A 24,752-nucleotide genomic window follows, 5' to 3' on the forward strand; every position below is an offset into this window, starting at 1 on the left:
TTGGGCATATTTTAAAAAATAATATTCACAATTTTCTGAAAAGGCTATTAAAATACTCCTTTCCCAAACTATATATTTGTGAGGCCAGATGTTTCCATACACTTTAACCAAAACCACATATAGTAGTTTTACCATTTTCAGTGGTTTTTGCTTAGTTACCCATGGAAAACTGTAGTTACAAAATTATTAAATGGAAAATTCCAGAAATAAGCAAATCACAAGTTTAAAAATGCATGCTTTTCTGAGCAGTACGATGAAATCCTGCATCATCCTACTCCATCCGGCCAGGTTGTGAATCATGGCTTTGTGCAGCATATGCCCACTGTATACACTACCTGCCCATTAGTTACTTAATAGCTACATCAGTTGTTCAATCAACTTTTGTTACAGAGTATTGTTATAATTGTTTTATTATTTTTATTGTTGTTAATCTCTTACTATTCCTAATTTATAAATTAAACTTTATTATAGTTATGTGTATATAAGAAAAAAAAAACAGTATATACACAGGGTTTGGTATTATCCTGTTTCAGGTATCCACTGAGTATCTTGGAACATTTTGCCTGTATAAGGTTATCTGGGGCTATTGTATCTCAATAGATTACATGTAGAAGCAGATATTAAAATCCAGCTTTTTTTCCCTATTAAGACAAATATTAAAGTGATTTTTAAAAATGTAAAACAATGGTACTCTTCCAACATTTTCTAAAAAGTTATTTTTATAAAAATGTTATACTATCACCCATGAATTTTTAAAAGAAGCATTTTTTAACTCTGCAATTTAATTTCTATATAGGAAATATCAATGAACAAAAGCTCTCTTTGGGTCTTTCATTTTAAGAGTCCTGAGACCAAAAATGATAACTCCTAATTAGAGTGATACATGAAAAAACACATTGAAAACAAGGACTCCTACCGCATTTCAATCATCATGTCTTCAAGTAACTCTGATGAATCCCTGCTATAGATTCGGATGTAGAATTGACTTGGAGAGATAATATACTCCACAAAGACCCCCACAAGGGTACTGGTATCTAATGGTGGAAGTCTGCATAATTTCTTCTCCTGTACAGCATCTGGTGGGATATCATGATTTGCCATTGCCAAGCTGAGCTGTGATTTACTTATTCCTACTTGCTACAAGTTAAAAGAAAGAAATCAAAGAAACCATAATAAATCTTTGGGTGCCATTTCAAACCCTGACATTTTCAAAGTATACTTCATTAGTTGCCTTTTTCAGAATCACTTGGGAAATTATAAAAATTCATATTCATGGGCTCAGGCCAGATTTACTAATTCAGAGTACGTGAGAATGAAACCATGCATATTAAAAAATTCCACAGGTGATTCTTATGTTAAAATATGAATATATTACCTTCTGATATTAGGCAAAGAGTTAAGACGTATTATGCAATTGCCTTATTAAAATTTGACAACATGATATTTCAAATATTCAGGCTGAACTAAAGTGAATTCTCATTCTTTTCAACCCTACCAACAGGGAAAGGTAATGAAGTCTAGATTAAATTTCAGACTAGTCTTCCAATCAAAAATAGGATTGTGCAAACATTTCTAAAATATATCATTTTGTCTTCTAAAATATATATTCCTGTAGGCCTTTTTATTGTCCTCCAGAACAATATAGCAGGCTCTCAAATTTTTGTCATCCCATGAAAGGAGCCAGATACTGAAGGTACAATGAAGAGTAACATATGACTAATTCCTTAGTAATAACATAAGGAATAGGAGAAGAGAACACAAAAAGAATTGTGTGTAAAGATGTAATGACAGGGGGCTGAGGATGTGGCTCAAGCGGTAGTGCGCTCGCCTGGCATCGTGTGGCCCAGGTTCAATCCTCAGCACCACATACAAACAAAGATGTTGCTTCCACCGAAAACTAAAAAAATTAAATATTGAAATTCTCTCTCTCTCTCTCCCTCTCCCTCTCTCTTAAAAAAAAAAAAAAAAAAAGATGTAATGACAGAAGGGTGAGAAAAAAGGACCCAATAATTGAGGCTGAGTGCAAAGGAGATTTGCAGCAGCTGTTGAGGCACTCAGTCAACAGCTCCTCTGTGGTCCCCTTGGAAGCCCCTGAGGATTTTCCAGCCCACATTTCCAAACACAGGGAGACGGAGACAGTACCATCATCACATAAGGACTATCCAATCTCAAAACCATCTGAAAACTGAGGGAAAACTGGTTACATAAATTACTGAAAAGATACTACATAAGGTGACTTTGGATGAAAGAACTAATCTTTTCAATAAATGAGGTATATAGAGACAAGATTTTTCTAAAACTAATTCTGGTTTCATTTGGTTACTTTTCATAATGCTGAATCTGCATTGTGCAGGGTCTTTAAACCTCACTCACCAGCTGTAAAGGCTTTACAACCAGATTAGGCTTCTTATATATCTTCTGTTCTGGTTCTTTATGGTTCTTCAAAGGGCAATCCCATGCAGTTTCCTTGACAGCAGCAGTAGACAGTGAATTTCTAGGGGGACTGGAGACACAAGCCTTGGCTTCCATTTTATCTGGTTGAACTAAACATAAATTTCTGACTGTTGAAACCGCTCCATCTGAAATGGCCAACAGAACAGCCTGTGCATATTTGCTACAATAATGGTACAATTGTTAATAAGCATCTCCTATGTGCCAGGTACTAAGGAGATAGTGATGAGAAATACTAATCTGTCCTTGTAGACCTTTCCATGTGGCAAGATATAAGAGAAGTTCTAGATGAGAATGAATCCCCATTTGTGTGTGTGTGTGTGTGTGTGTGTGTGTGTGTGTATTGGGGCAAGGGGAGTATGTAGTATGGCAATGCTTCTTAAAGTTTGGTGAATGGCTTTATTTTTCAATATCCTGATTTCAATTTATTTCTTGTTCTAATTAAGCTCAAACATTCATCGTTGTTTATAATGTACATGGCTACTTAATATTCCATATGATTCCTTAATTCTTAGGCATCCTCAAGTCGATCACATGTTTTGTTTTATTTACATATATATGATGACTACAAGTGATTGGCACATTAAAACAGACTCCAGAAAGATAGACCTACAACCACAGTGGTTCCGAAAGAAATAAACAGAAAGTACAGAAAGATGTGGGTACAAAAATATGCATCATGGGGCTGAGGAGGAAGCTCAGTGGTAGAGCACTTGCCAGCATGTATGAGGTCCTGGGTTCAATCTCTAGCACCATAAGAAATAAAAAAATAAAAGTTTACTACTATATTTCTTATAATGGTAAAAATGGGAACAATCTAAATGTCCATCAATAGGAGACTGGTTCAATAAATTAGTTATGTAAAAGAATTATATGTACTTAAAAATCAACTTGTACATAACTAATATGGAAAACATACACAATAATTGAAGTATAAAAATGATTTATACAATATTTATATAATACTGCTTTGTGAAATAAAAATTATATACATGATAATTTGTATTATAAAGGAAAGGTCCAGAGGGCTAGGGTTGTGGCTCAGTGGCAAAGCACTTTCCTAGCATGTGTGAGGCACTGGGTTTGATTCTCAGCACCACATATAAACACATGAATAAAATAAAGGTCCATCAACAACTGAAGACATTTTAAAAAAAGGTCCAGAAATACACACACTAAAACTATTAACATTAGTTACCTCTGTATTGTTAGAATGGTTTAAATAAACTTTTGTGGATTAAAAAAAAATCTAGCTATGCTTAAACACATATTGAAACAAATCTGGAAGATTATGTAAAAATCCTCACAGCATTATTTCTAGGATGTTCATAAAATAATAAGTGTTCACCTTCTTTTTATTGTTAGTGCTCTTTGAATATTTTTAAATGAACATGAGTTTTTTTAATAAATCACAAAACCAATAAAGATATTTATATTTTGGGAATGTAGCTGTCCATCATAAGCATTTGTAGAAGCTTATAAAAATCCAAGTATCCTACTGTTCTATAAGTTTTGTGAAATGTTACCATTGGGGAAACTGAGTATAGAATGCATAGGATCCTTCTGAATTGTCTTATAATTGCATGTGAATCAACAGTTATCTCAATAAAATTTTTTTAAAGCCTAAGCCAAAAAGAAAAACAAAACTCAAGTGCCCTACATGCAATGTGATATTCTGGAGTAGATACAGAAACAGAAAAACATTTTTTGAAAAACTGGTAATAGAATCTGGAGTTTAGTTAGTAACAATGTGCCAATATTAATGTCTTAGCTCTGACAAATAAATTACAGTAATATTAAAGATAATAATATTAGGGGAAAATGTATGAAAAGAATATGGGAAGAACTTGGTACACCTTTGCAATTTTTCCATAAGCCTAAAATTATCCCCAAATAGTTATTTAAAAAATGCCAAGAGGGGTTATGAATGCATACCCATTTATTCTGAATCTCCACATCTTTCTAAAATGCTTTTGATATATAGCTAAAGTTAACCACTGAACTATCAGACCATTTAATCAGAAAATTCTCTTCAGGATTATCAAAAAATTCATTTATTTATTTATGGTATTGGGGATTGAACTCAGGGATACTTAACCACTGAGCTATATCCCCATCACTTTTTATTTTTTATCGTGGGACAGGACCTCTCTATATTGCTTCAAACCTTGCTAAATTGCTGAGGCTGGCCTTGAACTTGTAATCTTCCTATCTTAGCTTCCTGGGTTGCTGGGATTATAGGCAAGTGCCACTGTGTCTGGCACAATGAATTAATTTTAAAAATTCAGAGGGTGAGGCAGAAGGATCATGAATTTGAGGCCCACCTGGGCAACTTAGCAAGACCCTGCCTCAAAATAAAAGGACTAGGTATGTAGCTCTGAGGCAGAATGCTCTTCAAGTCAATCTCCACCAAGAAAAAAAAATCAATTTTTAAAATTAATAATACAGTTAACTTTATTACAATAAATACCACCAGAAAAAAGATCGTTACACATAAAACATTTCAATGCTAATATATAATATGTTTGTCTGATGTAGTTATAAAGATGACTCTTACCTAGCCAATATTTTCTTTTCTCCTGTACTTACAAAAACAATTAAAAATGAGGTTTGCATTACACTGTGGGACAACTTACCTGTTAGTACCGGCCTCATATCAGCATCAAACACTAGCAAGTCTTGTTCTCCTTCCCTGAACTCAACACGAAGAATGTCACTAAGAGCTCCAACAAGTTCTGTCACATTTAAAAAGCCCAATTTTTTGGGTGAAAGTTGCTCTTTAAAAACTGCCTGTCACAAAAATAAATGGAAATTATGAAAAACATTAGATAGCAGAAATAAAATATGTATAGATACTCTTGGACAATGCTTTAATTTGAATTTAGCTAAGCTAAAATTTTAAGGTTCAGTGAACTTGGGTGTAAAGCTGTGTTTCCACACAAGCATTTTACAAAAGAGGCTAATAATCCCTTACCATAAACTTCTAGGCCAATGTCAAGCTCCCTTGAGAGTATATGATAAATTGAAGTGAAAGTGAGGGGAACTTTTCACCTCTCATTTTTAACAATATTTGATTATAAAGCAAAGGTATTTGGGAGTGAAGAATGTATAAACTACAAAACTCATAATAAGCCTATTCTTATTTCTATATTTTTCAGAGAAAGAATATCCTTGACCATTTTCAACATGCAGAATTGGCATTACTATTTAAAAGATTTTCTTAAATTTTATTATTTCACCTTAGAAGTCGGGCAAAACAAGCAGGTTTCTTATGAGTGTATTTCCTGTAGTGTACAATTCGATTTTATTGCCTTGGTAAAGAAGAAAATTCATACCAAATAAAGATGGGAGAGAAAATATAGGGTACCACACTAGTTTGGGTTAAAACTGCACGGAGAACTGGTAAATTTTCCCTTGTCAAAAGATTCACCATTTATAAATAATGGATAAAGAAACTGTGATATATACACAATGGAATATCACTCAGCATTAGAAGAGAAAAAAATTATGGCATCTGCATATAAATGGATGGAGTTGGAGAATATCATGCTAAGCCAAGTAAACCAATTCCCCAAAACCAAAGGCTAAATGTTCTGATAAGTGGATGCTGATTCATAAGGGGAGGAGGGTATGGGAAAAATGGAGAAACTTTGGGCAAAGGAGGGACAGGTGGGGTGGGAACATAGGGGCAGGAAAGATGGTGGAATGAGACCTACATCATTACCCTAGGTACATGTATGACTACACATATGGTACAACGCTAGATCGTGTACAACCAGAGAAATGAAAAGTTGTACAATTATGTACCATGAATCAAAATGCATTCTTCTGTCATATAGACCTAATTAAAATAAATTTTAAAAGATTTAAATAAGTCTGTAGATATTAAATAAATTGAATGATTCAGTCTACTATATTTTGAATGTTGAATGTTCCCCAAAGGCCTCTGTGTTAAAAGGTGTAGACTCAAGGTGATACTGCAGGGATATGATGGAAACTTTAAGATGTGGGCCCCAGTGAGAGGTCTTTAGGTCACTGGTGTGCTCTTGAAGATGGTGGGAGCCTGGCCCCCTCCTCACTCCTTTTGTTCCCTGAATAACAAAAGTGATTTTGCTCTGCTACCTGTTCTACATTTTCCTGCTATGAAGTGCTGCCTTGCCACAGGCCCAAAGAAATCAGGCATGAATAGAGCCGCCAAATTATGAACCAATCTTAGCCTTTTCTGTTTTAATTATCTTAGGTCTTTCACTATGGTAATGGAGAGCTGAGTTGTTACTTAGCTCATTAACATTTAAAACTGTTTGAATGTTCTGTATTGATACAACCCCACTTGAAAGGATATGAAGATTTCAAATAAAAGCTGCACAATTTAAAAAAATACCCACCATTAAAATGATCAAATTCTTAATTCAACTTTTATCTCTAAAACCATGATAGAGCAATAGAACAAGGGTCATTAATATCACATTTATAGCCACCCATGAGCATCCCAAAGGAAAAAGAATTGGTAGAGAATAGGGCAGGAGGGATGGCAAAGTAGAGTTAATATCTCTACTTACTTCTTTGTACATTATATATATATTTTTAGTTGTAGATGGACACAATATCTTTATTTTGTTTATTTTTATGTGGTGCTGAAGTTTGAACCCAGTGCCTCATGTGTGCTAGGCGAGCATTCTACCACTGAGCTACAACCCCAGCCCTGTACATTATATCTTAAGGCTTCTTTTCCTTTTATGTTCATTAGTCTTTAATACTTTTTTTACCCTTCTTATAAGTGTCTAGGACTATAGAAATACAATTCAATTGAATGTAAGACTAGGTTGAAAGGATTTTTTTTAAATGTTACTAACTTTTTGAATAGGTAATATTCAAAAGGTTCAAGAAGGTATATAGCAGAAGTCTCCAGCTCACCCCCAATTCTTCAGTCACCTAGCAATCATCTCCTGGAAGTAACTATCATTATATGCAAATTTCCAGAAATTGTGAAAACTTGAATATGCTTTAAGATTATATACATCATATGAATCTTGCCTTTTGCTGTTAAATAGAGATATTAGTTTCCTATTAGTACATGAGACAGTAGAGTTTTGTTTTATGAGCCTGAGAGAATCATTTTCTTTTGATAGGATACCTGAGTCAATGCATTGATGTGTCAAATATATTTTGTCCTAATTCCTTTGTTATGCTTTCTGCTTTACTGACTCCCAACTATGGACAACTATAGACTTGATATATTTCTACTCCCACTTTCCTTACTTCCCCCTTCCATCCCTCAGTCAACTTTACTTTTATTATTTTTCCTTAGAGTTTATACTTATACTATTCAAAGCTATGTATATATCCTATTACATGATTTTGTTTCCCAACTGAATTTTTCAGATGACAAGCTCATAGTGGAATATTATTTCCTTCATTGGCAACTAGATAAAACTCATGACTGATCTCTTTGACAAGACTGTAAATGAGCCTGTGTGTTCTAAAAAGGCACACAATGTCCAGTAGTCTTTTTGGTGTTCTTAGGGACCATCACTGGTCAGTACCTAGATCCATTATTTTATATAGGGCTTTAATAGAGTTATTCTATCAATTATTTTTCATTATTTAATTGGAAGATTTTTATAAGGATATTCTTCCCCTCATTTTCTATTGGTTACTCAGTCATACAATTCTTAGAAAAATCAGGATAAGTGATTAAATATATCATTTTTCAAAAAGGTGATTTGTTCTCTATCATATTCTATGTTAACCAATTGTTTTTTAATATCATATAAACTCATGGAATTAAATATATTTGGTCATTGCTTTAAGTCATTGCTATTATTATCATACTAAAGCCTAAAATAACTCTTCAAGTGGATTTGTAAGCCCTTTTGATATGGCCCTTTTCTTAGCAGTTTCCTTGTTGGTCTGCTATGACAAAATGTTCCAGTCTTGATTTATGCAATTAGAAAACACTTGTATATACTAGTAGAACCATCTCATAATTAATTTGCCTTGTACCCTCATATAACAATGGTTTCAGAATAAGATTACCATAATATAATAAAAATTCAACTTTGGCATATATTCAACTCTTCTTCTCCATTTAATTTTGTGTATGTATTCACAAGAGTATATAGCCATTAGATATTTTCTCCTAACTTCATTTGGTTTTGGTTGTGGAAGTGGCATTAAATGTCAGTCCTTTTATTAATATGACATTGATGACTCTGTAGAAGATGTCTTCAGAATGGTTCAAGGGAACAACAGTTCTTGAATTCTTGCATGGTTGTAGTCTGTCTCTACAGTTGAGTCAGTTTTGCTAGCATAAAATTCTTGGCTCACATTTTCTTTCCTTGAATATTTGAAATATGTTACTTTCCTCTGGCAAAACAAGATATAAAAATGTCTAATGATCTAATTTTATTTCCTTACAAGTTACTTGCTCTTTTTGTTTTAAATGGTCAAAGGAGTTTCTTCCTTTTTCTTTGAAGTCCACTAATTTGGTGTTGGTTATTCTAGGTTAATGATTTAAGCATGTAGTACAATTTTTTTTTTTTATCTTTTAGTTGTAGATGGACACAATACCTTTATTTTTTTTTACTTTTATGTGGTGCTGAGGATCGAACCCAGTGCCTCACACATGCCAGGCAAGCACTCTGCCACTGAGCTACAACCCCAGCTGCTAGTGCACTCTTTCAATAATAGTTTCAAATATTTCATTTCAGTAAAGTTTATTTGAATTTTTTTTTTGTTATTCTTTTCTTTGGCATTATGATTCATATGTTAACTTTATTTTGCCTGTTTTCAACACCTGTTACTTTTTCTTAAATTCTTTTTTATCTTTACTTCTTCTTTTAATAACATTTTTCTTATAAAAATTTAAAACAGAAAAAGGTTAAAGAACTGGACAGAACTCTATCACCCAAATTATAGAATTATCAGCATTATTTTGTTTTATCATCAATAAATCCATCCATCAATTCATTTTTTATATATTTCAAAGTAACCTACAGACATCAATGTTTTCCCCGCAAAATGTCAGCACGTACATTATTATCTAGAATTCAAAAACTTTTTATAAAATTCATATTGAAATTAGCTTCAATATATATACAAGATACAGAATGTTCTTTTTTTAGCCATTTGGGAAGACAGTATTAAGATCTCCAACTAGATTTATATAGAATTCTTAATTCTGTCAAACTTCAGAGAATGTTTATACTATTTATTAGGTGAATTCACATTTATGATTGTCTTCCTGAAGAACTGGCCTTTAACCCTGATTGAATGTGCCAATCGCTGATTAAGCAGGCTTCAAGCCCAATATATTATATGAAGTTGTTTTAGTCACTTCAGTTTTCTTATATTTCTTGTATATCTTTCTTATCTTTTATTTTGAACCAATCTATCCTCACATTTATGATGTGTTCCCTGTAGATAACATAGTTGCATCTTGCTTTCCACAGTCTCATTTCCAAATTTTAATAGTAGTCCATTTACACTTATGAAATTACTATAACTAGATTTAAAATTACCACTATTAATTTCTGTTGATTCCACTGTACAATTAGAAAAATGAGAAATTATACCCCAATGATTCAAATGTATGAATTGCCAAGATCACTGTAATGTCATGAGTAGCTAATAAAAAAATTTTTTAAAAATTTTCTGTTGATTCCAATGGTATATCTATCACCTGTTCCCTCCTTCCCAGTCTTTGTTTGCATTTACAATATGTTTTTATACAATTGCATTTTAAAGCATCTATTAAATTTACGCTGTAACTGCATTTTAATTATTGTTCTAGGTATTATAGCACACATCTTTAACTTCTCAGCCTTATTGTATCACCTCACAAAAAACATAAGAACCTCACAACCCTATAGTTTCACATTCTGCCCTGATTCATTATGCTGTAGCACGATACATCTTTAAGTTAAAACCAATTATATACTATCATCTTTGTAATAATAGTCATATTTTAATTGGTGAAAGAAAGATTTTTAGATATACCATACATCCTTTATTCTACAGCTCTTCCTGGAGATTCAAGTTTCCAATCCAGCATCATTTTCTTCAGCCTGAGGTTCATTCTTTAGCATCTCTTTATAGTGCAGGTGTGTTTACAATTATCTATTTGATTATCTGAATATGCCCTTATTTTACCCTTCATTCGTAATCTCACTGGATATAAAAAAATCAAAAATGTGTAATGAGATATTATTTTTCCATATTCCCAATTGACACTTGGTATTGTCAGACATCAAAAAGAAATCAATTTTCATTCCAAAGATGTTATCACCAAGTTGAAGAAAAAGACACTAAAATGCAAAACAGTATTTAAGTGTTAAGGGTATAGACTTGAGGGATCCAAGGAATAACAAACAAAATTTCTATCATAAGAAATGTAAATCACAGAAAAAAAGAACACTTACCTCAAACTCCCCAAGAAGTTTAGAAATTAACAAACCCTCTGGAAACTTAGATACAACCTAATAAAAAGAAAATGAAATACAACATAGAATTGAAGTACCTAGGAGATCAAATGTTTAAAATAAGATAATATAAATAGTAACAAAGGCAAAAATAACATTATGATTCAAATATATCATATATTGCTTTTATTTTAAAAAATCAGTTTTATGATTTTAAAATATATATAAAAGTGATTCCTAATATTTCCAGAGTTGAGAAATCACTATTACATAATCCTACAATGCCACAACTCCCATAAAGTCCTGTGTTTCTTTAGCCCGGCTAATATATTTGCTTTCAGCTCATATACAATTAATATTGTGCATTAATATTCAAACATTTTAATTATAAAAATGCAAATGGATGCTATAGAAAATACAGTTAAGCAAAGATAAAATAAATAGTCATTGGCTGGAGTTGTGGCTCAGTGAAAGAGCACTTGCCTAGCATGTGAGAGGCACTGGGTTTGAGTCTCAGCACCACCATACATAAATAAATAAATAAATAAAATAAAAGTCCATCAACAAATAAAAAAGTATGTTTTAAAATTTTTTTTAAAAAATCCATTATTGCCGATATCCACATAAAACATTTATGTTCATATAAAAATAAAGTTTGCATAATCATTGTTTTAATCAGTAAACATGGATACACAAGCTACAGGTTTTTCAAAATATTCAAGGTACTTAAATGTATCCTTTTTATAGTCATTTTTCATTATCACAAATACTGCAATTGTTAACCTCATATTTTCATTATGCACATTTGTCCAATGATTTTTTTAGATAAATCCCTAGAAATGACTGGTTCTATCTCCAATGTAGCATAAAATTTTATGTTTTCCTTGATTATATTTAATACAAAATTCTAATTCAAGTTTCAGGAAAAAGTAAAAATTTCAAGGGGCTGGGGTTGTGGCTCAGTGGTAAAGCAATCACCTAGCATGTGTGCGGCACTGGGCTCGATTCTCAGCACCACATAAAAATAAATAAAGGTATCATATACAGCTACAGCTAAAAAAAATATTAAATTTTTTTTCAAAAATTCCAGAAACAGCCATAATGTACTTCAGAAAGCATGCATATGAAACGTGTGTGTGTGTGTGTGTGTGTGTGTGTGTACCCATGTGAAGGAGATAATTCAATGTTTGCTAAGAGAGATATACATAAGCTTTCTTACAAGCCACATCATATTCCTTACTCTATGTGGATAATTTAACCAACCCTTTATCAATGAACACTAACTTTTCTCTAATTTTTTGGTACCATAAAAAGTCATATTTAATATCCTATAACAAATTATTATTAGGTATTCGAGTTTCAAAAACAAAAATCAAAACACAGCCTGAATGTACCAGGGATTTTGCATTTCTCCCAGTAAAGTCACAACCCCTGAAATGGGACAGTATAAGGCAGTAAGAGCCATGATGGCACCTGATCATTCAAATCAGTATCAATAGCTCCCACAACATGTTAAATGTGTTCACCCTTTGGCCCAATGCATAAAAACAAAGAGTTTTCATATTTTAATAAGGGAAAACAACAGATTAGGCCAAAGACATGAATAGGCAGTTCACATTTTTTGAAATATGACTATAAGCATATTAAAGACACTCAGGATAAAAATCAGTTATAAATTAAAACAACGTGACTGGAGAGTAACACTTCACTGTCAGTGGAAGAGTAAATTTGTTTAATCAGATCTTTCAGAAGGCAATGTAGTAACAGTTATTAGCAAAACATAAATAGCCAATGCTTTTGATTGGCAACCACTACTGGATAAATGTTCAAGGACATTTACTACAGCATTTTTAAATAGCCAAGGGTAAAAATAACCCAAATTTAATTAATCATGGATCTCATAATGAAACATGATAAACATAATGAGATACCATACATTATATGGAATAGTATTTGATGAACATTTATTTAAAACTAGAATTATTAGGGTGAGGGGAGGAAGTGAAGGAAGAACTTATATTTCCTAAATAGTTTTACACTGAAATTTTATAAAGTGTGTACTTTATGTATTTTTTTATTTTAAAAGAATAGCTATTCTATTTGCAATATATTAGAAAATATCAGGCATCAGGTGTAACCTACAAGCAAATTAAACTCAACCACAAATGATATCTGAATTTATAAACAATTATTCTTGCTTCCAATAAAAGGAAAATACTTACAAATTTTATCTTATGTTTTAGTTCTGGATTGATGGTCCCTCCAGGTCCAATTTGTGCAATGACTGATTTGAACGTGTTCTCCAACTACGGGCAAAAAAAGTCAAGTCACAGCCTGTGACATACATAAAGTCAAAGATAAATCTAAAACAGCATAAAAAGGAAATATCTGTAAAAGGAAATGTCCTTCAACCAAATGGATAAAACACTGTTCTTAAGAAGTAGCACTGTTGATTTTTCATACCACGTAAATATGCAGATAATATAAAATTTTCAAAAACTAGACATGAGGAATTCTCCACTATAACATTCTCTATAACAGATTCAGAGGGATTTTTGCCATTAATTTTCTATTTATAAAAATACTAAATGTTTATGAAACACATACTTAGTGAATGTGAATACCTAATACCAGGAGACACAGAATGAGTGAGTCACAGGTGGGACACTAGCCCTAAAGAGTAGGAAGGAAAAGCTATTTTGTGGCAACAGAAGCAAAGGATGAAAAACAGTGGCACAGAAAGACTCTGTATGTGAGGCTAGAAGGCAGAGAGTAACTCTGATAGCTGTAGTAATCTGAGAGTCAAAAGCAAGGGCCCTCCTAAAGATAGAAGGAAATAGGAGGGAGATCAGATATTTGAGAAAGTAGGAGGGGGAAAAAAAAAGAATAAAGTTAAGGAAATAACAAATGAAAATCTAAACTTAGATTGGAAGTAGATAGGAGAGACCCAAGTTAAAATAGCAGGAGTCTGAGTATTTTAGTACAACAAATGAAGCCACTGGCACAGAGAGGCCCAATAAAGTAAAAATCTGATGCATGGTAGCAGTCAAGGAGTAGGCGACCAGAGAACAGACTGCAGCACATGCACATGGTCCATGTCTAGTGAACAAAGCAATGAAGTGAGAGAGATCATGAAGTCATGTGCATTCAGGTCATTACAGTTGACAACTAAATTAGAGAAGTCGTGAAGTTATAAAGAAAAATATATATTACATAAACTCCTATCACCAAGATACAATCACTATAATATTTTTTTCTTCTAAACTTTTTTTTGGGGGGGTCATCTTTTACTTGGCCTGTCATTATTTAAAACCTGTGTGAAGAAACCTATTTATTTTTTTTTTAAATATATTTTTTTAGTTGATACACTTTTATTTTATTTAAAAGTGGTGCTGAGAATTGAACTCAGTGCCTCACACATACCAGGCAAGTGCACCACTGCTGAGTCCCAGCCCCAGCCCAAGAAACCTATTTCTTTATCTGAAAAATGAAGATAACTTCCATCTCTCATATGCTGATGTGAAAACTAGGAGGCGAGGTATGGAGAGTGCTAATCATGGCTGTGCACAGAAGGAGTTCAATATGACCCTGTCCTGATCCTCTGGTATGGCAGGGCTCCCCTTGGCAGAATTCACTATTCATTATTCACTCCTCTTTTCATCCAATATCACTGCAACTTCTCCACCATCTCTGCAAGAATCTGCCCATCCTTCAATAGCACCACATTTAGCAGAAATCCCTCAACATTTTAGCAGCTTGATGGCTTCCTATTTAGTTTCTAAGATTTAAGTTTTTCCCTAGTTTCATATTTTCTTGGGCATTTCCATGTCGGTTAAACTATTATGTTTACATTCCTTATTGCTCTTTTATCATATCCCAACATGTTATTACCATAACAACTTATTAAATTATCACTGTGCTAGGTGTTTCAGGGGACAAAGAAGGTCACCTTTGACAACATCATTCCTCTTGAGGCAATTACAATTAAGAGGGAAATTAATGAATGTATAAACAGCTACAACCTAAAACTGACTCTAAGTGCTAATAAAGAGAATCCTGCCAGTACAAAGATGCATGCCTATAATCCCAGTGACTCAGGAGCCAGAGGCGGGACAGAGTTAAGTTGTTATAACTCAAGTTCAAGGCCAGCCTTGGTAATTTAGTAAGACCCTGTTTCAAAATAAAAAAGGGCGGAGGATGTGACTCAGTGGTAAAGTATCCCTGGGTTCAGTTGCTAGTACTCCCCACCCAGCAAAAAAAGAATCCATCACATTAAATTACAAATACTCAGCATGTTTCATTTTTAGAAGTGCTTTGAAGGATGGGCAAATTTTTGCAGAGATGGTGAAGAAGGCACTGAAAGTGAAAGAAACTTCACAAAGAAAAATAGTTGCCTGAAGGCATTGGGAAAATTGTAGAAGAGATAGCTGGGAAGGTAGATTGAACACCTTAACTGCCAAACTAAGCAGTTTTTCTTGGATATATGATGCTAGATTTTTCGCAAGGGAGAGACATGATCAGAACCATAATTTGGCAATTAGATTGGAAGGGTGATGGACAAACAGTTCACTACTGAAACTGTTTTAGCTAGAATGCTAGGCAAGAGTTTTAACTAGAGTGTGGGGAGAGTGAGAATGTAAAAAAGATATTACAAGAGGTGAAATCTTCAGAAACAGGAAAGATGATGGAGCAGTAAGAATTGTTGATTAGCCAGGGATGGATAACAAGATCAGAAAAATAGCCTGGAGCCTCAAGTGTTACAGAAACTAAGGGATTTTGAAATACAGAAAACTGGTAAGTAAATGGCTGGATGGTGATGACTTGATCTCTCTCTCTGAAACATAGCCTATGACAGTCAGCAAACCTGGCTCCCAGGTTAAATCTGGCCTGCCATTGGTTTTTATATGGTCCATGTGTGAAGAATAGTTTTGATATTTTAAAATGGTAGCAGAGGAATCAAAAGTAGAATATTTTGTGACATATGAAAATTATGATATTCAAATTTCATGATCCCCAGTTTTGTTGGAACACAGCCACACTTATTTATATATTGTTATGGCTGCTGCAAGGCAGAGTTGAGCTGTTACAACACATACCATTAATCTCACAAGTCAAGTAGCTACTATGTTGCCCTTCAGAGAAAATATTTGCCCATCATAGTTTGAAGATAACAAAATTATGGGCTCTTAGCTAGAAACAATGCATTTCAAAAAGGTAAGTAAAAAACATTCAAGCTAGACGAGTTAATAAGCCGACTAAACTGAATGGGATGGGAGAGCTGTTTGAAAGTCCAGGTAAATAGAGGGAAGTTGTGATGTGCAAAAAAAATTGAGAGGGGGAGGTAAACCCAGATGAGAAAAACCAAAGGTGGACCTGATGTCAACAATGCTTTTGGACTCAGGTGCTTACAGATCAAACACAAGAAATAGAAAACAAATCAAGTAAACAAGATATAATATTTTAGAAAATAAAATTGGAAAGCTACAAAGAAAATATGCCATATTCAGAATAGGAGCATATAGAGCCAGAAAGAGCTCTGAATAGACATATTTTCTCAGAAAAATAAACCATTGTTAGGGAGGACAATCTAATCACATGTTTAAGCCATAAAAGTGCCCACGCCTTTTGATCTGGCAATTGCTCTTCTAGAAATTCATAATAGAGAGGCTTGCAAATTTGAGCAAGATTTTCATTATATAGTTATTTTTAATAGCACAAACTAGAAAGAAAAAATACCCAACCTAGATTATAAATTAAACAAATTATGGCCCACTTAAACTGATGTTATAAATCATGATGCATTAGAGTATTTAACAATGTGAATGTTGACAATGCATGCTTATGGCAAAAAAAAAGCAGGTCACAAAAGATTTTCATTTTTTAAACAGTCAGTTTTTCTAGGTGACAGAAGCACAGATGATTTTTATCTTCCATGCCTTTTAAAACCACAAATTTTCTGCACTCTATTACTTTTGTAATAAGAAAAAGTTTTTAAATACAGACACCTGGGTGCTTATTGATAAATATGAGGGTGGAAGCATTTGGGGAAGATGAAGAAACTAAAAGCAGAAAGGAACAGAAGTCACTCTGAGGACACACTGCAGGTATTTTGGCCATGTGGGAAAACATTAATATATTTTTTTATTAAGATCACAAAACTTGCACAGAAACATTCTGTGGCAATGCTTTCAAACTGTCATATACATTTATAGGAATCTGCCAGGTTATCTGCTATGGGCTGGACATTTGTGCCCCTTCTCTAAGTTCCTGTGTTGAAATCCTAACCCTGAGGTCCAGGTACTAGGAGGTGGTCAGGTCCTAAGTGTGAAATCCTTTGTCCCTTTGGCTGTGTGAGGACAGAGAGAAAAGACTTCCACCTATGAACTAGGAAGCAGGCCCTCACTAGACACAGATCTGCCACTGCCACATTCTTGGATTTCCCAGCCTCCAAGTATTTTTCATAGATAGAACCTATGTGAGAAAAAAAATCTTTTTTGATAAGCCACCCAGTTTATGGGATTTCTGCTAGAGCAACCCAAATGGACTAGGATCCTATAAATAGGATTAGTTTGGTTCATTTAACTAAAAGATAGGCCATAAGGAATTTGATTTGTCATACTAAACATTTCATATGAACTTAGGGAAAAGCTACTCAAAGTTGGCCACAGAATATAACCTCCAGAGAATTACACTAATTAACCTAAAGAACAGCCCCTTCTGATGATAATGGTTTAACATATCAATTGCTTTTCAAAGATAATCTTGATATATAGCAAATCAGGTCATCAGGTGAAATAAAATACACAATGCATAGCACCTAATTCATGCAAAAACTAACAATTGTTCAGGTACAAATTGCAAGTTAGGTACAAACAAGATCAGACCTGCTATAATTCATTTAAGATCAAAAAACACATTCTTTTACAGGTCTAAGGTTCACCTACTTTAAATCTCATGGTGAATGTTGCAATAAAATTTTACAAATGTATGAGACAAGAGGCAGGGAGAGGGTACCCAGGTTCTATCTATGAAAAATACTTGGAGCAGCAACACAAAGAACAAAACTCAAGAGAAAATACATCTGGATAAAAGGTGTGTGCATATTTTTCATTTCTCTTCTTGAAACCATCCATGAGCACGTTTTAAACTTTGCATTTCTTAGTGCTTGGCTCTGACTGCTAAAAGGCAGTCTTCCTGCTGAATCCTACAGTTTAAAATTTCTGAAAAAGATATATGCACTATCATCCTTTAATATTTTTTTTGGAATTTCTAGTCAGTACAATAAATTTAGGAAATAGAACTTCAGATACTGAGAAGAACAAGGCAAACTCATCCACAAACGATATGATGGTCTACTTGAAAAACCCATGGGAAGACTACTTAAACAAGTTCAGCCAGGTGGTCAGTTTCAAAGTAGTATTTTTTAAAATTAACTTCTCTTCTCAGGATCCATGATTAGTTACAATCACATTGTCAAAAGCAAGAACAAGACCACAAAATATAAAACCTAAAAAAACACTTGCAAAAATGTGCCAACCTCTAATGAAGAAAACCATAGGTCTACAATGAAGAACACGAGATTAAAGACAGCTGCAACATGTTGTTGAATGAATACATAATGTAATATGTGACACTTCTTGAAAAAATTAAGTCCAAGATATCTAATAGAAATTTTGGCACTTACAAAAATGTTTCTAAAGTTTTAGGAAAAGATATCAGAATGGGAAAAGTCTGAAAAGAGACTAATCAAGGAAGATTTCTTTTAACAAATGTTAAGGTGAGCTCAAAAGGAACCAAATTAAAAGTGTGAAGCTAGCACAGAACATATCCCAAAATTATAATGCATCTAGATTAAAATGTTAAATGTTAAATTTTCTTTTTAACCTTGCAACAAATGAAGCCTCTTTAAAACCTCAAGGTGGGAAAGCACTTTGTTAGGCTTGAGATCAAAGGCAGAAGTGAAAAACAATCACTAATAGATTTGATGATTCTAACTTGTGAACTTCTGCCCAAAAAACAAAAGAAAATAACTTAGAAAATGAATTTCTAGCATATGACAGCAAAAGTTTCTTGAATTCTTTAGATAAAAATTAAAAGCAAATTAATAAGCAATGTTTCTTCAACTTAACATCTCAAGAGGAAGAAAAACAGGAAAAGGATGAGAATACATAATTCATTAAAATAGAAATGGCCAACTTTTAATTCAAATTGTCAGTAGCCAACAATATACATGAAGTGATCCTATATTGTTTCTTTTTTAAAAAAATAATTTTTTTAGTTGTACATAAAAAAATAAAGGTATTTTGTCTTGTGGTGCTAAAGATCAAACACAATGCCTCACACATGTAAGGCAAGCACTCTGCCACTGAGCTTGCACAACCCCAGCCTCTATATTTAGCTTCTTGATTAGAGAAAATATTTTTGTGCCCAACTATCTTTCAAGAATTAACATTTTGGTGGCTGGGGTTATGGCTCAGTGGTAGAGCACTTGCCTACCATGTGTGAGGCACTGGGTTTGATCCTCAGCACCACATAAATATAAATAAAGGTATTGAGTCCATCTACAGCTAATACTATAGACACTAATTTTTTTTTGAAGGGTATATTAATACTTTTCTGGGTGTCAGTTTGGCAAAAGCCATTTTTTAAAAATATTTATTTTTTAGTTGTACACAATATCTTTATTTTGTTTATTTTTATGAGGTGCTGAGGATAGAACCCAGGGCCTCGCACATGCTAGGCGAGCACTCTACCACTGAGCCACAAACCCAGCCCCTGCAAAAACTATTTTTAAAAATAAAAATTTTCTTTATTGAAATTGACCAAAAAGAGACCAACAGATGGTTTATGGTTATCTATTCTGCATGTCAAAAGATAAAGACATGATTTGACTAGGATATAGTCTAGTCAGTTTATGTATAAATATAGATAAACAGATTGGTCTCAGGCCTATCTGGCATAAGAAATGTCAAGAGAAAAATGTTAAAAATGAGGAAATCACTATCAAAGAAATAAACATTACATTTGATAGTACAACTGTGAGTAATTTTTTAGGCTGCTTGTTTTTTAAAATTTAGTTGTAGATGGACACAATACCTTTATTAATTTATTCATGTGGTGCAGAGGATCGAACCCAGTGCCCGGGGGTCCAGGTGAACAGAAGAGAGATATTGAAGTGTGGGGACAATAAGGATGCTAAACTTTGCTCAGTAGTAAAGATTAGCACAGAGAGGAATAGCGCTGAAAATCTGCAGACAGATTCCCCCCAGGTTTCTGATGAGTGTTGATCTGTGCAAGTGGGGAACATTCTCTGAGGCTGAAGAAATACAACAAATAGCATTAAGTTCACATTGGGCTGGGAACAGTCACTGTTCCCACCCAACAACAGAGGGTCAAATGCTCAGAAAGAAAAGCCTCAGTGGTGGGACCAAATTATCCCTTAGACTGAAGGCTGTTCTGGGCCCACTGCTCACGCTGCCCTCTGTCCCGTCCCGCCACCCCCACCAAAAAAAAGTTATCATAGACAGGGTGGCTTTAACAGAAAATCATCTCCTTGCAGTTCTGGAGGCTAGAAGTGTATGATCAAGGCACAATCCGATTCCTGGTAAGGTTCTCTGGCTCACAGCTGGCCAGCTTCTCACTGTGTGTCCACATGAAGAGTGAGCAAAAGCTCTCTGGGTTGTTTTTTGTTTGTTTGTTTTTGGTACTGGGGATTGAATCTAGAGTAATTTACCCTAAGCCACATCTTCAGAGACAGAATCTCACTAAGTTGGTAAAGGGTTTGCTAAGTTGGTAAAGCAATCCTCCTGCCTCAGCCTCTTGAGTCACTGGGATCATAGGTGAGCACCATTGCACCCAGTTTGCTCTCCTTTCTTAAAAGGTTACTAATTCCCCCATGAGGAAGCCACCTTTGTGATCTTATTGAACCCTAATTACTGCCAAAGGTCTCCTTTCCAAATACCATCATATTTAGGAAGTTAGGGCTTCAACATATGAATTTTGGGGGAACACGATTTGGTCCAGAGCTGAGGCCCTAACAAAGTTAAAAGTACGTCAGGCATGGTGACACATACCTGTAGTCTCAGAAGCTGGAAGGGTGAGGCAGGAGGATCCCTTGAGTCCAGGAGTTGGAGACTAGCTTGGCCAACATAGTAGGGATCCCCCACCCCCCAAAAAAAGTTTAAAAGACTCAAAAATCACCAAATTGAGTCAAAGGAACTTCTATGTAAAACAATTACAACTTCACAATGTGTGGCATCCAGTAAAAAACTGCATATCAATTAATTTGAAGGCAACAATATCCAAAAAGAAGCACACAATGAAAGAAGAGAGACAAAAAAGAGAAAAAAATAAAGAGACCCAGTGACCTGTAAGAAGATTACAAGCACTCTAAAATAGGTACAATAGTAATCCTGAGAAGATGGAAGGAAAGAAAAATAGTTAAGGACAAAATTTTCCAGATTTAATGAAAATTATAAATGCACATACAAGAAGCTAAATGATACATGCAGCTCAATGAATCCCAAACAAAATAAAATAATACCAAGGGACACCAAAATCAAATTGTAGAAAACAAGAAAAAATCTTGAAAATAGCATTTACAGAAGATAAATAAGACTATAGAATTGTCAGAAACTATGCAGACAATAAAATAACATCTCTAAAGTACTGAAGAGCAAGTGGCGGGGTCGGCGGGGGGAGGCTCCTATCAACCTAAAGTTTTACACCCAGCAATATTATATTTAAAAAAATAACAACAACAAAGGCTTCTTCAGATGAACAAAAGCTAAGAATATCCACTCCCAACACATTTGTCTTACAGAACACGTTGATTTTCCAGGCAGAAAGAAAATTATACTGGGGGGCAAATCTGGACACAAAGGACTGAAAAGCATCAAAAATAAATGTGGGTAAATATTTTTTAGCTATAATATTTTTTAGCTAGGCATGGTGGTGGCATGCCTTTAATCCCAGCTACATGGGAGACTGAAGCAAGAGGACAGCAAGTTTGAGGACAACAATACCCTGCCTCAAAATAAAAAAATTTTAAAAGGGCTGGGGATGTAGCTTGGTGGTAGATTACCTCTGGGTTCAATCTCCAGCACTGCAAGAATAAAATAAAAACGTTTTGAACCAAAACTAACGTATTAAGAGGTTTATATCATGAGATATAAATGTCACAACAATAGCTCAAAGAATAGAAGGAATGTGTATTTATTGTTCTAAGGCACTTAACATTATATATGAACTGGTATATTATTTAGGGTCAAATATATAAATTAAAAATAATGGGGCTGGGGATGTGGCTCAAGCCACAATATGCACGCTCGCCTGGCATGCGAGCGTTCCATCCTCAGCACCACATAAAAATAAAGATGTTGTATCCACCGAAAACTAAAAAAGAAAAAATTTTAAAATTCTCTGTCTTTAAAAAAAAATAATAATGTATCCTGAAAATCCTAAGCCATTCATTAAAAATACAGAAGAGGTATAGCTAATAAATACCAAAGATAGAGTAGAACCATAAAAAATAATTAGGAACAAGGCAAGGATATCCCCTCTCTCACCACTGCTTCAACATCCTGTCACAAGTCCCAACAAGACAAGAAAATAGAAAGCATATAGACCAGGAAGGAATAAAATAGTCTTTGTTCACAAACAACAGGATCATCTACATAGACAATCTAAAAGAATAAAAATCCTGTCTGGGTCTAATAAACAATTACAGCTGAGTTGTAGGATACAAGGTTAATGAGCAGAACTCAATCACAGCAACAAATAGGGCAATTCATGAGGAACACATAGCAATCCTAAATGTGCATGCAGCTAAGAGAGACTTGCAATCCCCAATGCAAAAGCTGGCCAAACTCAAAGGTAAAACAAATCCACAATTGTATTTAAATATCTTGACGCTATTCCCTCAGTAACTCATGAAAAGATTTGACATACAGTTATGAAAAAATTCTCAGAAATCGGGAACAAGCAATAGGAGAGAATTTCTTCAACTCAATGGAGAATCTATTTTTTTAAACTACAATTTACATCATAGTTAATGATGAAAGACTAAATACTTTTCCCCTACAGGTAGGAACAAGGCACGAATTTCCACTATCATCAGTTCTATTCATATACATAAGAGAGGCTGGCTTAAGGAGAAAAAGAAACAAACCATCCTTCCTCCCAGATGACATGATAATCTGTGAAGAAAATCCCCACTCTACAAAATATCTACTAAAATGATTTGAACAATCAGAGTTTAACAAGTAACTTGATTTTAAAAAAAAAATCACAGAATACAAGGTCAATATACTAAAAAGATACAATTGATGTTCTACATGTTAGCAATGATTAATTTGAAAATACCACTCATGCTTGCATAAAAAATACAAAAAATTGCCAGGCACTGTGGTATACGCCTATAATCCCAGCATCTTGGGAGGCTGAGGCAGGAGGATCACAAGTTCAAAGCCAGCCTCAGCAAAAGCAAGGCACTAAGCAATTCAATGAGACCCTGTCTCTAAATAAAAATACAAAATAGAGCTTGGGGATGTGGCTCAGTGGCCGAGTGTCCCCGAGTTCAATTCCCCCCAAAATATTAAAGATAAGTTTAATAAAATATATGCAAGCCTTGTGCACTGCATACTATAAAATTTGCTGAGAGAATTTAAAGACCTAAATAAATTATGGGATACACCATACTTTTAAATCAGTAGATTCAATGTTGTAAAGATGTCACTTTCCCCCAAATTTGTCTCTAGTATAATTCTAACAGGACTATTTTTGGTAAAAAATGACAAGCCGATTTATATCAAATTAAAAGTATACGGAAATACAGAGTAGTCAAAGCAATTTTGAAGAATAAAGTTGTAGGACTCAAACATTCTTTCAGGATACTATAAGCCTACAGTAATCAATATAGTACAGTACTGGCAAAAAGATATGTAGCTATGTGGACCAGAACAAAGTTCCAAAACATATGTATATTTTTTATATATACACACACACACACACATATGTACATTAATATATACATATATGTATATTAATATACATATATAATATATGTATATTAACATACATATATACATATATGTGTGTGTGTGTATATATATATATATATATATATATATATATATATATATATATATGGTCAACTGCAGAAAACAGTAGAAACCAGAATTAATAAAACTATTACTCTTTTCTCACTGCCACCTCTCACTTCTTACTAAATTAATAGAACCATAGGAACAGTGAAAATTAAAATAAGTGAATGACTTCAATTTTTAAAAGGTCAGCTTTTTTATCACATTTTCCGTGTATTCCTGTCTCCAAACTCAGATATCTCACCTGGTTTAATTTTTCAGTATGATTCAGCCTTGAAGTCTCCACTGCATTGAACGTGGAAGTCTTGTCCATGTTCAGTATTTGCCTTGGTGGTTCCATGTTTGAAGTGTGTTGTGAAAAGCGTGGCTTTGCCACCACGCAGCCTGTAGAATATGACCCATGTTGTTTCATTCTAAATGGCTGGGTAAAAATTTTTCCTTTGTGAATAACAGAAGAAAAAAATTGTCACTAGCAATTTCTGGTGTGTATATATTAAAAAATTACTGTGAGTTAACTGCCCTCAGCTTAAAGCAAAAATAAGGAAAGCCTACATTTTTATAGTAAGCCAGTAAAACTTACCTACAATGTACACAATTAGTAATCAATAGGAAAAAAAACAGGAAATCATAAGGACATTACCTAAAAGGTTGGGACAAAAACCTCTTAAGATCACCTAAAAAGAAAAACCTAAAAAGCTGTATCTTGTTAGTCCAAAAAAATCTCCAATTAAGGAGTGTGCTTAGAACTATGATTCAAACTGGGTAGCCATAGTATGGG

General features: G+C 33.9%; 1 protein-coding gene across 1 annotated transcript in view; it reads right to left on the bottom strand.

Annotated features, from left to right (window-relative positions):
* The window catches only part of Tdrd5 (tudor domain containing 5), a 59,714-nt gene that overhangs the window by 32,728 nt on the left and 2,234 nt on the right, over positions 1–24,752 (bottom strand). Inside the window, exons 3-8 of the mRNA XM_076872939.1 lie at positions 24,219–24,412; positions 13,094–13,177; positions 10,868–10,928; positions 5,088–5,237; positions 2,374–2,579; positions 917–1,137 (exon numbers count right to left, since the gene is read on the bottom strand). Of these exons, the coding sequence (XP_076729054.1) occupies positions 917–1,137; positions 2,374–2,579; positions 5,088–5,237; positions 10,868–10,928; positions 13,094–13,177; positions 24,219–24,412 (916 nt within the window). The remainder of the gene's footprint in view (positions 1–916; positions 1,138–2,373; positions 2,580–5,087; positions 5,238–10,867; positions 10,929–13,093; positions 13,178–24,218; positions 24,413–24,752) is intronic.

This window comes from Callospermophilus lateralis, chromosome 13 (assembly GCF_048772815.1).
Source record: "Callospermophilus lateralis isolate mCalLat2 chromosome 13, mCalLat2.hap1, whole genome shotgun sequence".
Classification (NCBI taxonomy): domain Eukaryota; kingdom Metazoa; phylum Chordata; class Mammalia; order Rodentia; family Sciuridae; genus Callospermophilus; species Callospermophilus lateralis.